The sequence below is a fragment of the Zerene cesonia genome, chromosome 26 (assembly GCF_012273895.1).
Source record: "Zerene cesonia ecotype Mississippi chromosome 26, Zerene_cesonia_1.1, whole genome shotgun sequence".
NCBI lineage: Eukaryota > Metazoa > Arthropoda > Insecta > Lepidoptera > Pieridae > Zerene > Zerene cesonia.
In genome coordinates this window covers 4,561,835-4,575,965 of record NC_052127.1, presented here as the reverse complement: position 1 = coordinate 4,575,965, position 14,131 = coordinate 4,561,835, and the positions used below count along the sequence as shown (strand labels likewise).

The 14,131-nt window shown below is 30.5% G+C and overlaps 2 protein-coding genes across 3 annotated transcripts in view; both read left to right on the top strand.

The window, feature by feature from the left end:
- LOC119837126 (calbindin-32) overlaps positions 1-9,791 on the top strand; it is a 68,598-nt gene extending 58,807 nt beyond the window's left edge. The window contains exons 7-13 of one of the 2 annotated variants that reach the window (XM_038362632.1): positions 509-592; positions 1,404-1,459; positions 1,863-1,908; positions 3,716-3,727; positions 4,825-4,881; positions 4,986-5,057; positions 6,431-9,791. In XM_038362632.1, the coding sequence (XP_038218560.1) occupies positions 509-592; positions 1,404-1,459; positions 1,863-1,908; positions 3,716-3,727; positions 4,825-4,881; positions 4,986-5,057; positions 6,431-6,589 (486 nt within the window). In that variant the 3' untranslated portion in view covers positions 6,590-9,791. The remainder of the gene's footprint in view (positions 1-508; positions 593-1,403; positions 1,460-1,862; positions 1,909-3,715; positions 3,728-4,824; positions 4,882-4,985; positions 5,058-6,430) is intronic. The other variant, XM_038362633.1, reaches the window with a different exon arrangement.
- Positions 9,792-10,816: 1,025 nt separating this feature from the next.
- LOC119836970 (peptidyl-prolyl cis-trans isomerase FKBP1A-like) lies at positions 10,817-12,491 on the top strand. The gene is made up of 3 exons (XM_038362445.1): positions 10,817-10,999; positions 11,408-11,568; positions 11,837-12,491. Exons 1-3 carry the CDS (start codon positions 10,963-10,965, stop codon positions 11,963-11,965), a joined length of 327 nt encoding a protein of 108 aa, XP_038218373.1. The 5' UTR covers positions 10,817-10,962; the 3' UTR covers positions 11,966-12,491.
- The last annotated feature ends 1,640 nt before the right edge of the window (positions 12,492-14,131 follow it).

Sequence of the window (14,131 nt, the reverse complement as noted above, 5' to 3'; positions counted from 1 at the left end):
CGCAGATAAATTGAAAAATCAATTTATTTCCTGCACGCTCGCCCGGTCTCGAACCTCGACTTATCGATTTTGAAATCCGAGGTTCTCACCACTGAGCCACCACTGCTTTTTAAAAATGTTATGTTAAATGTTATGTCAATTATGCTAAATGAATACCCGGGAGGAGACGGGGCGTGCAGTAGTAGTGGTAGTAGTAAGAATATATGTTCTATCCCTGTTCATGTTTAATTGAAAAAACTGAAAATACACTTGATATATTTTAGTTTCAATAGTATAGTGCTCATGTACAATGAAAAGGAATAATAATTCTTGTCTATGATAAGGTCACCAATGAACTTGGACGGTAGGCTCACTCCAGATTCTAAAATGGAACCAACAACAGTGTTCTATAAAATATCAAACAGATTCACGCTTCCTTCGTCCTTGGAACGTCGATTCAATCACTGAGATTTACCCTTATTTACCTTAATACTCGAAAAGCTTAATACTATAAAAAAATACGTTTCAGAACTTCTTACGAGATCTTTTGAAAGAGGCAAAGAAGATAAACGACGTTTCGGAAGATAAATTGATTGAGTACACAGACACCATGGTAAGAGGGTTTTTATTTCTATGTTTTGCAAACAATGTGTTTTTTTTGTATCTATTCACAAGTAACTTACTGATAAATTTTGAGTTCTTCGATCGAACTTAATTTAATAAGGGACCATTATTTAATTTGGTTGGTCGTGGTGCAGAATCAAGATGCGATTACAAGTGCTTATAATAGATATCAAAAAATGTCAAACTCAAACTTAAACTCAAACATTTATTCATTCAACTAGACTACAGAAGCACTTTTGAATCGTAATATTACACAGTTATAACATTTACCACCAATGATTGTCTACTAAATTATAAAAGTTGGGATCCGGGTTAGCCTTCTTTCTTATCGATATTCAAATTCAACCATTGGGTTGGCAATAAAAAAATATTCTTTTCTTCGTGGTTGCCATGACAACGCATTTGAAAATAGCTTTACGTGTTTGTGACATGTGTCACTCAACATTCATTATTTTCGGGATTCTTATCTAGATTCGAAAATATGACAAATTTACATTCTATATGAAACGTTTTGAACACTAACCTTTTGAATTCGTTTCCATGTATATAAGGCAAAGGGTATAAGCTAAAGAGCCTAAACATACGTATGTATCAAATGTTTTAATTAAGTAAAAAAACCCGTTATTACATAATAAGTCTATGAAACCGTCAAACTAATTACAACATACCCTGCGAAGTTTGGGATTGGCCAAATCGTATATCGTACTTTTGATGGAACTTGGGAATTAAACCACTCAGTAAACAAAATTAATTAGATCCGTTCATAGACATAGACAAATTAAAATATTTTACTTTAACAGTTACAAGTTTTCGACTCGAATAAAGACGGTCGGCTGCAGCTCTCAGAAATGGCAAAGTAAGTTTTTCTTAATATAACTCACAGCAACATTAATTGTTTCTCTCACAATATTTTTTAAGCCTACTTCTTATATTTAATACCTAGTTATTTGAAACATTGTCTTTGTCTAATTGAAATACTAAAATTTGTAATTTCTAATTCAAAATTGACTATTAAAACGCGAAATTAAGATTCTAATTAATTATTAAATATTATTATAAATAATAAATATATTAGACTTTACAATGTTACTTGGATTAGTACTAGACTTCGATAAGTACTTCTTCAATTTAAGAAGTTGAAAACCTTATCGTCTTAAAAACTATGAACGAGTAAATATTTTTGGGTAATATTATACTTATTTCATAAACACAAAAACTATTAACAAAAAGCTTATGATTAATAAACAATTGTGTTGAAGGTTACTTCCTGTGAAGGAAAATTTCCTGTGCAGACAAGTGTTTAAGGTGAGTGACAGTTAATTTCCCGCCAATCATAAATCTGCGACGCCATTTTCCCACGCAAATCCTTCTACAGTCTATGCTCATTTATTATCATTTGTGCATTTTTTGCTTGATTCAGTGTCATGCAATTTAACCTTCGCATTTTATAATTTTGCACATTTTAAAATATTCTTTTGCACTTTTTATGGGATGTTAAGATTATATCATATTTAAAAAGAAACTTAAAATGTTATCCTTGGTTGTCGTAGCGAAAATAACACCTACTAAATAGTGAAAAATATAAATAGACTCAAATCAAACACGAACAAAATTCTAAAACAAAAAATATAGTATTTCTATTTCACGCACTACTTTACACAAGTTTCTTGACATAAATATAAGCGTTCATACAGATTAAAAAATTCATAGCAGTAAAAATAAAAACGTATTTTATAATCGCCAGCCTTTTGTTTTATCTTAGTTTTTCAAGAGCACAAACACGCTACATACTCCAATACATAACTTTATTGTCTATTCTTAAGTTATAGGTGCTCCATTTCAACCTTCGAAATGAGACGAGGGTAATAATTCTGAATATTATCGTGAATATCAAATAAGTGCTACCACAGACTACGTAAAACATAAATTATTAATAGCATCGTATTCTATTGTACTCTAATTTGAATGTTACATTCGAAAGTTACTAGTTCCTATTAAGACTTATCAAAATAAACGTAAGATTAGAAATTGTCCTCCGTGTATATAGTTCTTAAAGTTTCCAAATTATACGTGTTAAAAATATTTATTTAAAAAAGGAACACATTATGCTGATCATGTCTTCTTTTTCATTTTCTCACTTATGCTATAGATAACACACATACTGCATTTTATAATGAATGAGGCCACAGACAATCGTTAATCTGCTTAAAAAATCGTAGTTCACTCGCTTGAATACACAACATGATACATTCATTTCATCAATTAATTACAAAGACTCGTAGAATTTCAAATGTACCTTATGCGCAAAAATAATCCACCACCTAAATAAATATTTATGGTAGGCATATTTAGTTAAATAATTTTTCTTGAAACTTATTAAAAATTACCTATTAAAAACCAATATTTAATGAAATAAGGGTTACATTAATTTAAAAAATAACGAATGACATTCCAATGAAACCACTGAAATGTGTCATAGTTAAAAAGCTTCTTTCGGCGAAGAGAGTATTTGTTATCAGACATCATAACATTACATGATTTTCATACATGCCATTATAGTACTAGAATAAACAAGAATATTCGTATAAAACTAGTGTGTGAAGATTAATTAGATGCACTAACATAGAATAAGAAAGCACTAGCACTGCCTTCTAGAGTAGGTATTTCTTAACTTCCTGACTAAATTTTTGACGATACTCGGCAATAGCTGTTTGAAATACTATAATTACGTATGTACATTTATAATTGTTATGTAATTTTATTTCTATACTTCAACGTTTAATTACTTTCGGTTAACGATATCAACAAATTAATTAGTTCTAATAAAATTAAATTATCTGAAGGTTTTAATTGACTCCGCCAGATGTTATATAATTTAACATCTACTGCCCACATAAAACTAAAAAGAAAGTTATGACAAACTGAGGCTGAAATAAAAAAAAAAAACGACTTCCAATTTCGTATGGCGTATTTAAAAAAAATATGAACGAAATGTAAAACAAATAGCTATTGCCCTCTCAACTGGAAATGTGTTAGAACACTGAATAACACAACACATACTATTGATTTGCCTGTCTCTGTCTATCCACTGCTGCTTGCACTACGCACATAGGAAGGCATTGAGGTGAGTCTTCGTTGTGTGTTATCCGTTGGTAAAATTAACTTGGCCCCTTTAATACTTGCATTAAATACAACGTCTGCTTTTTGTATGTTTTTTAAATATTTCCGGCTTTCTATTAATTATTTACAATTAAATCCTTAACCTCCCTAACCTCCTCTATTAAGACTTTCATAACCTCTATTTATCACTGATATAATTGCTTTTATATAATGCTAGTGTTGTCCTTTATTTTTCATTTTAATTCGTTTATTCAAATAGTCTTCTTTTACGTATGATTCATGAAAACTTTGGTTGATCTATATTTTTATACCTATAATTAAAATAATAATTGATTTAAAGGACAGATGTAAGCCTAATTTTACCATTGGATGACTAAATCTATACAACCTCTGTGAATAACACTTTTACGAGCATTTATCTCACTATTTTGTCTGAAAAAGAACTTTTTAGAGCATGAAATATGTTTTATACTGATTTAAAATAGGTGTATGGTATAAATGTGTGTTATAGGTGTTTATGTGAAAAAAAAAATGAAGCATATAAAATACAACTATACTAAATCAATCCGTAAATATTGCTTCTTATGTCATGCTATAATTAATAATTGATATAAATAATCAGCATAATTTTGTTACGTAAACGAAAATTAAGTAAATAATATAGTTTTTGATAAATCAATTGCTGCCTCAATCTAAATACTATAATGCTCGGAATAATATTAAAATACTTTCATTAACATAGCTGTGTCAGCATCATTTCAATGCTATTTAAACAAGCTAGATTCGCTTTAGAAACAGCGTCTGAATTCTCCTATAATTATATTACATAAATTATTTTGAAAATATTAAGATTAAGAAAATAAAAAGATTAAAGAGTTTCTAAAAATATTTCATTTAAAATTTAGCGTTTTACTCGTTTTTTATACTCTTAAATTGTTCAAATATAATCATAATTTGACACATATATCACTGTTTAATTGCGGAGGAGATAGAATGCTACAAACTGCTGGTGTGCAAGTGAGATGGAAGATAACTTGCCTATATTGAATTCACTCATTTGTGACGCAGGTTATATTTTCTGATATTTCATTATATTCACAGGGCGCTACAAAACTTACCAAGGACGATATAGAAAGAGTGTTTTCTCTATACGATAGGGTAAGTTTATATTATAATTCAAATTATATTTGAAGTTTATATTTTGATTCATTTTAACACAAAGAAACATAAATACACACTGTGTTTTATGTTTTGTTTTATAGGATAACAACGGCTCTATTGAAAACGAAGAATTAAGGGGATTTCTGAAAGATCTGTTGGAGTTAGTTAAAAAGGTGACTTTGTTTTATGTATTTTGTATTTGATGTAAATAACTCGAAAATATTATTAAACCACATTAATTAACAACTACAATATTTGCACTAAAATGCTATAAAGCACTAACGATCCATCCCTGCTTTACCCTTGGTACATAACCAGTAACAATCAGTGATCACATACTCATCATACAGTGAAATAATATTTGAAATCGGTCGAGTTGTTCCTGTGATTAGCGTTATATATATTGTATGACATGATGTATATATTGATATAAGAAATATTGGCAATAATTTTAATTTTACTCTTTGTTTTTATCCATCAGTAACCAGACACAGATTCTTGAAGCAAAAAAAGAAGAATTATAATATTTATGAAATGTATTAATACAGTTTATGATACAAATGTTTCAGTTACAACTCGACCTAGTTTTAGTTTTAAATACCGGACACACGTGACCCGAGGTAGTAGAGTCAATAAATTGAAACTAAATCTAGATTTTAGTTTAATGTAGAAATTTATTCATGTTTTAATTATTGTACCTAGTCGTTACAGTTTTCTATAATTTAGTTTTTTTTTTTTATATTTTACCCTTACCAGTAATTATTATAGTTAAAATACTTCAATGATATTTCATCTTATTTAACAGTAGAAAGAAAATACATAACACGATGATTGCAGCACTAGCGATCGGCCCCGGCTTCGCTCGTTAGTCTATATGTCATTCAGTGAAGATGTAGCTTTTTTCATCCAGTAAATTTGTATGAATTTGCATTACAAACAGACAAACAAAAACACAAATGTTTCCTCGTCATAATATTACCTAGTTACCTATATAGATCTTACAACCAATGGCGTAGCGTGGGTATTACCCCGCCTCTTGATAGAGTTCTATACCCAAAGAGGAAAACAGGTCGCTATTACTAAAATTTCTTGTTCTTTGATGTCCGTTTGTCTGTCTGGCTATCTGAGTATCTTTCATAGTTTCGTAATTAATAAATGGCAACTAACATACTGCCCGGGGCCATGGCACCCAGCGCCTCCCAGACCCTCGCTACGCCACTTTTTACAACTTATTAATATAGACAGCAATCAGACTCAGACATGCTGCTACATAGCGCTGCTATCTAGGCACACTTCACACGTCTCTATTATTTATTACTTATGATAAATGACACATCGGGGGGGGGATAATAAATCCGTTGAGAAGACTTTTATTTCTAAATTAGCAGCTTGCCCTGGCTTCTTTTGTCGACCCGGGATTTGTGAATAACCTGTGTCCCTCCTGTATAGACTCGCAACAAAATTAGAAACGTAACCTCTTCATAATATAAGTCTAACTGTATTTAGAATTTCACCCTAACAAACAGCTACCTCTTAAATTTTCCAGGATTATGACGCTCAGGACCTCCTTGAATTCGAAGAGACAATCCTCCAGGGCGTGGAGTACAGCAGTGAGGGCAAAATAAGTAGGAAGCAACTCACTATGATACTGCTTGCGCTCGCAAAACATAACCAGGAAGAAGATGAGAAACCAACTACACCATGAACGCATTTATTTTTATCAGCCAGTCCGTCCTAGTATCCGAATATAGCTTTGGCATCTTTTATAACTGGTATGAAATGCAGACTCTCACTCTTTCTCTCTCTCTCTCTCTGTCCTTCTGTCTCTTTCTCTCTTACTCTCTCTCAATAGTGACTGGTTTCTATATAATACTTTGAAATTAGAAAATTCTTAGTGATTTGTAGGAATTGTAATAAAGAAATATTTTGTTCAATGATTACTTATGTTTTTTTACTAATGAAATGATAAATTATATAGAATGAATATCTGCGTTAAGCACTTAATATGCTCTCTTTTTTCCTTGGAGTATTATGGTGTCAGTCAATTATGAATTTTATTATTCTATCATATTCCTAGTTGACAATTGACATTATACCCGCGCATTTTAAAGTCATCTGAAAATCTTATGTCAAATCAATTTAAATTATTTGTTAGTTGCTTCCTAACGTTGATTATATTTAGTAGATCCTCTTTTCAGAAATCGTGTGTTATATTAATTAAAATCGTTAATTTCGCAGTTGTAAAAAGTGCCAAAGTAAATTATTTCAAAAAACGTGTGTGCTTTTTTTACTTAGAATTAATAGAAACGTTGTGTTATATTTACAAGAATAACAGCTTAATGTTGTATGTTATTATTGTATCGAGTAAGCATTGTTATAAATAGGTTTTGTATAAACGAAATAATCAAATTTCGATGTTAAAATAATCATCTTTTAATTATATTTTCTCCCTGTGAGTGTTGTTTGGTGTTTATGAAGCTATAAATGAATAGTTTGTGCATGATAACGGAGCACCGTTATATATTTACTCAAAAAGTAATTTTTCGAGAATCTCCCAATTGGCGTATTAGTACCTAGTGATTACTAAAGTATCGACACAGATAACTAAGTATTTAGTTACATCGTGTATTAGTTTATTTTTTTATTCAATAATAAACTTTTTTCTACCTCTAAGTAGAAATAGTATGTTATCTGTGGTAGACATTTTTAATAATTATTTTAAAAACATTAATTCTGTTTCGATCAATTCGCCAAGCATACAATGACATAAAGCACTCTTCTAGTCATAGTCTAATAACTCTGTTATTTTGCGTTATCGTTAAACATACCTAGTGACAAATAAAAAAAATGCACAGGGGAGAATTTATTACTATTCATAATAAAAAAATTAATGTCTCTATGTCTGTATTAGTAGAATTGAAAGGGTTTTATATGTAATTAAATATTATTAAGTACGTTGTGATTTGGATAAAAAATTGTGATTAAAAGGTATCAACATTTAAAGCAGTATGTAAGTCATATTTTTGTTACAATTACGTTAAATTTAACTTTACACATTCAATTAGATAGGCGTATAAGAAAAGATTAATATTGAAAAAGCAGTACGATGTAAGACTGAAATAAAACTACCTACCTTACCAGACAATATAAAAACAATAAACAATTAACATGAGAAGTGAAAAAGAAATCTTTTACATGAGAAGATTCTACTTACTGAGTAAAAGTTATATAATATAAGTAATATCAATTCCTGCGCTGGTTTAAAGAACCATAGATCACAGGTGGCAGTCAATTTCAGTCTTACAAAAACAATGTGCTTAATACCTACGTATAAGTCGAAAGATACACTTATTTTCATAACACTTCATTATTTTTAAAATACACATACCATAGATAAATAAGCCAAAATGATTGCCAAATATTATAAATGAAATGCATATTAAAATATATTTTATACAGTTTATGTAGCTTTAGAATAAAAAAACAAAATTTCAAATTTATCTAAAGCAAATAATTAAAGAATGTTTGAATTTTATCCCACTGCAAAATATCATGAATTGTACAAATAAATCCTAGGTAGTTAATAACGTAGAGATCGGTTTAAATAAATGTTGACACACACTAAAATGTTGTTTATGGAGCTTTGTAATTTATTATTAATTAAATTAAATGAACGTATATTAATGATGCGCATTTACTTTATATAATTATTCAAATATCGATTAATGCTTGCAAATGTATCCGAAGCTGTTCCGAATTTATTTGAATTCTGACCATTACATATAAGTACTTATATTAGTACATATTTACAGTCAATTTAAATTCAAAAGTGAAATACCTTATCATAAGACGATTTAATATTATTTCAAAATTTAACGAGGCAATTTGGCGAATGAATAAGAATATCAAAGATACAGTTACTATACTAATGAGATTCACATAGTTTTAGGACTTATTTACTGAGATGGTCACCGTACACTTTAATTTTCGAGTATATATAATAAAAACGTGTGCGTTCTGAGACTCCCGAGAAGCGATAAGTGTAAAAAATTTAAATTGACTTGCTAGAGTGAGAGCCTATCGTTGCCGTATGCGTAAGTAAAATGGAAGCCAGACAGACGTGCGCCGTAACGCGTTACGTCACGAGTCGGTTTAATCTCCCATAAAAAGTTATCACTTCAAAAATTTTGAAATATAGAAATAGTATATATTACTGTATTAACATTTATTCAGTCGCTAAAGATGCCTTGCTATAATACTCAATTTGTATTAAAACCAAATGATTAGTACTTGAAGTAGATTTATGAATGTGTACTTAAAGGTGTGCACGGTAATGTACTACTAAATAAATTATAAATAGTTATAATGATTGTTTTCTTCGGAATATTATGTATTATACAATTATTTACTTGCTTATATGTTCGTTGAATTATTAAGATGTTTAATATGTGTTCTATGTTATTATTTAAGATATATGAATTGTTGTAGCAAATAAATTCAAAACAATTCCAATAAAATCCCTTTATTGACCTTTCTGTAAAGGTATGTTGTGTGTGATAGTCGAAATGTCGTAAGGTAAATTAACAGAAATTATAAAATGTGTTAGCATAATTACTGTGATGTTTATATTCTGCGCAAAACCTATAAAATCATGTACTTATATGGCAACATCTGCAACGATCTAATGTTTGTGGTTCACAGAGTAATTTTTGTTTCAATAAACTGATACAAGCAGTTAATCGTCTAGACAAATCATAATACCCTTCTGTAGAACTGTAAGATTTGAATTTTTAAGTACGTACACTGTTTTGCATCATGCATTTAGTGTTTATATCACTATAACAAGACTAAAGACTAGAAATAATAATTGTTATTATGCTTCTGTATTTTTTTTTTCATTCGTTAACATTGTCATATGATTACATGAATTCATATTGATGAAGCAAATAAAGTGTTTATATTTGTATGATTTTTATTATTTAAAACCTTTACCACTACTACGCAAACTCCGCGATAACAAGTTAATATTGTGTAATACATTTTTTTATAATGCTACATACTTTAATACTTAAATCGATCCATAAATAAAAAGAATGATATTTTAAATCAAGTAACGGTGCTAAGCTTTATTTTCCTGTCTTTTTGGATATTTAGTACAGAAAAGAAGATCTCATGAAGGTTTATTGCGTCCGAACAGAGACGGTTATGCTGATCCTGAAGAAGTGATTCTTTCTTTCGTCAAGAAATATAATTCTTTTAGCGTTTTCTATCTGACATCCGCAATTCGACCTGCTTTCATGAGAAATATTTTACCATTTTTTTTGCTTGCTTGTTGGTCCACTCCCATTCCATAAGTCGTAGCGTGATGCCTTAGTAGCCCCTCGGTAAATAACTATCCAACACAAAAATGTATACTTCGAATCAGAAGTTCTTTTAATTAGATCATTCAAACAAATAATGAAACAATCAATAAATACTGTTCAGCTGTATATCTATCCTGGCCATTCACTTGCGTGCATACATTCGCACAGCGAGGAAATGTTCGCTCATGCTTTGCCGGTAATAACACAATTTGCAAAACATTAGCTTGTATCGTCCCAAATTTGTATGTTGGCATATTCGCGTGAATGAGAGTGCCCGGTATCATAGCTGCGTCCGTACGATATGAAATAAAAACACAGATGACAACATTATCGCTTTTTACGTGTTTTATGTTTCTATAGTCTATGACCATAGATTATACACTTATACACTGGTCTATGACTAATATTTATTGGTTAAAATAATTGTTTATGGCTCCCTGCAGTATGCGTCACTCTTTTTTCCTGAGCTTTTTGAACCAATCACAAGTCAAAGAGGAAGCCTCAACTACTTAATAACCAATGAGAAGCAAAAAGAACAAATGTCACATGCGCAATTGACGAATCCGCAAACGCGAAAAAACTAACGCGGTCTGCTAGGAACGCCATTTTCAGTCCACTCCTTTCGTAAAAACGTGTTGTAAATTTTGTAGTTTGAAGACGAGTCGAGTTGTTTCATAGATCTTATTTAGCATTTAAGAACACAGACGACGTAATCATGGGAGTCACAGTTGAAACTATTTCTCCTGGTGATGGTAAGTTTTTTAAAATTTATGAACTACAAATATTTTTACAAATCATGCTTGAAACTTAGATTTCTGAAAATATTTCCCGAATTATAGATCATTGTTTCTTTTTTTTCTGCTTCAAAACCTAAATAATCTAATAATTTTTAATATTAAATTTGAAAATTAATAACCTTGATTAAAAAGACCGGTAACCGGTATAATATAATCGCTGCTAGCTAAGCAACCCTAATGGAATATTTTTTTAAACTTTTTAATTTACTATGTAAAAAATATAACTTAAAACCTAATATTAGTTGCGATGAAGTGTCTTATAATTAAGAGAGGCACACATAAAATTGTAGCTAAAGCGCACATTCCAGTATTTCTATCATTATTAACTAAAGATAGCACTAAAAAATAATGCAACTGTTACAGAGGCCACATATCCTAAGAAGGGTCAGACTGTTGTGGTGCACTACACAGGCACCCTGACAAACGGACAGAAGTTCGATTCATCCCGCGACCGCGGAAAGCCCTTCAAATTCAAGATTGGCAAGGGAGAAGTCATCAAAGGATGGGATGAGGGTGTCGCTAAGGTATGTAACATAATGTAAAAAAATAATCATAATGATCATAATTTCCTGTTAAATTAAATCAAACAAATTCCATTAAATAACTTACCACTTATTAAAAATTTTTTGCAATAAAATGGAACTTTACACTTGCAGCTTTAATTAAAAACAACTTATTATGACTATACAAAGTCATGTTCATATGGCATATAATAAATTTAAAAAATTATTGCCCTATTAATATCCATATAACATTAGCAACTTTAATAATTAAAATAAATCTACATTACAGATGTCAGTGGGTGAACGTGCCAAGCTGACTTGCTCCCCCGACTTTGCTTATGGCCAGCAAGGCCACCCGGGCGTCATCCCTCCCAATTCTACACTCATCTTTGATGTTGAACTCATTCGTCTTGAATAAACTTAAGCACTCACATTTTAGTCAGTTAATAGATTCTTGCTGGTAACTTATTTTCTTATTAACTCAAATTTACGATTATTTAGTCAATTTTGTGTACTAAACTACTGATACGGTTAATGAGTGAGTTAAATATATTGTAATAAATAATTAAACTACTTGTATGAATAACTCGAAAGCTTATTTAAGTATGACTTGAAAGTTTATTTTATATTCGCTTTAAAGTGTAAGATTTCTAGACCCAGTGAATTGATCGCTCCATCTTTTCATTATAAACATATTTGATAAATAGCACAATATTTGAGAAGATATGTTACCAGGTATAATTTAAGCAAACCTATGAAATAAATTTACTTCTGCACCAAAGTGCATTTAATTGCATTGTTTCAGCTACATTCCACAGTGATGTCAATTATTTGTCTGTGGTTTTTCTATTTTACATTTTTCTGAAACATTAAGTTTACTTTTTTACTTGTAAAGATACCAAAAGCTTGTAACGTTTAAGAATAAACATTGTGAAGGATTGGAATTGTGTTTTTATTTGAACCTTGGTTGATTGTGTAAATAGATTTTACTTTTATATTTATAAATGAGATGCGTGCCGACTCCTTGGTACAGAAGTTCTTCGTGAAGATGTCGAACTGAACCGTATCGAACTTGTTCATGAAGAATATCGATCAGTGAAACAGATGTATGTCATCTGCCTAATGTCACACTACAGGAAGCAGTTAATTGCTAGGGCGGCAAGGTGGAGTGATTGTTGAGCTATAGGACTTCTGAGTGTCCTGTACAAATCGGCACATTGTCAGCGCGTTAAACAACTTTTTAAATTAATATAAAATGCGTCGGAGATGTTATGAGTATTATGTACGTTAGGGTTTATAACCACTCTTACAATTACGATTATTATATATAATAATTGTTATCTTCAAGCAGCATCCAGTATCAGTAAGTTTCATTTACGAACAGTAAACATCAATCTTACTACGAACTACGCGTAACAGTATTCATATCGATTAATTTTTAAACTATAATAATAATAATTTCTCGCTAAAATAGCAATTGCGTAGGATGCTAGATAAATGTGCGACCAAGAGAGATGTTTATTTTTATATACCTACCTACGCAAGAAAACTGGGAAAAAACATTGTCATTGTTAAAAAAGCATGTGGGATGTTAAATGGTTACCATCGCCGATGACAAAAGAAAATTTCGAAGTTAGAAGCTTCTGATCAAAGAGTAGTATCTATATAATCACACTGCTAGATCTAGCTACGGAATCAGATATTCGACATTATGAGTACTGTGGAACCTAAAAAAAGAAAAGATCTACGAATGAATTCGAGATCGTTATACATATTAATAAATCTTGTGACACCGCTTATTAAAAAGCAAAAGCAAAACACGACAAGAGACGTAGAGAGTAGAATACGATAATGTGCGAGTGCCAAAAAAAGTTTTACTGTAAACTGTGATAATAGAAAAATCCTGTAAAGATTATATATTATTATGATTCCAAACATTTCTGAAAAAAAATATTGAGATATTTATAGAAGTATTTAAATAACTCAAATTTTAAACAACTAAATGCGATTACACCTTCCTAAATGCGTTCCTGATTAGGCTTCGGTTGGTCGGTCAGAAACTATCCTGACTCTAAGATTTTGAGATGCTAAATCCCTGATAACCATTATACTTTACAAAATTCATCGGCGCCTAAATAAATTCGACTAATTTAGTGTAGTGTAATAAGCTCATAACTCTACACTGCTTATTATCATTTGGTTGCACATGTACATAGTATAACTTTGATATGAATGCATATGTGGACAAGAATAGAACGTCAGTGGGGGCATCGAGACCGTAATAACAGCCTCAAAAATTGTGCGAAAGAATTAATCAGTAACATTTAACATTACAAGATTATAGTATGTACTTACTAAGCTAATTACAGTGTACTAAAAAATGAATTTTATGGGTACCTAGCTAAGAGCTTTATGTATATTTTTATTAGAAAACGTCGTTGCCTAAAATATTGTACCATGTCGAAAAATTGTGATCCCTAGCATCAATTATTTTTCATACATGATTTAAAAAAAACGTTGCTCTCTCCAGCTCTTCTCTGTAGAAACTGTTTTCCGAACAATGTGAAAAATCCAAAAGATATAG

Coding starts and splice junctions, on each gene's coding strand:
- LOC119836970 (XM_038362445.1), top strand. CDS start 10,963: ATGGGAGTCACAGTTGAAACTATTTCTCCTGGTGATG. Junction 11,000..11,407: donor AACTATTTCTCCTGGTGATG/GTAAGTTTTTTA, acceptor CAACTGTTACAG/AGGCCACATATCCTAAGAAG. Junction 11,569..11,836: donor GGGATGAGGGTGTCGCTAAG/GTATGTAACATA, acceptor TCTACATTACAG/ATGTCAGTGGGTGAACGTGC.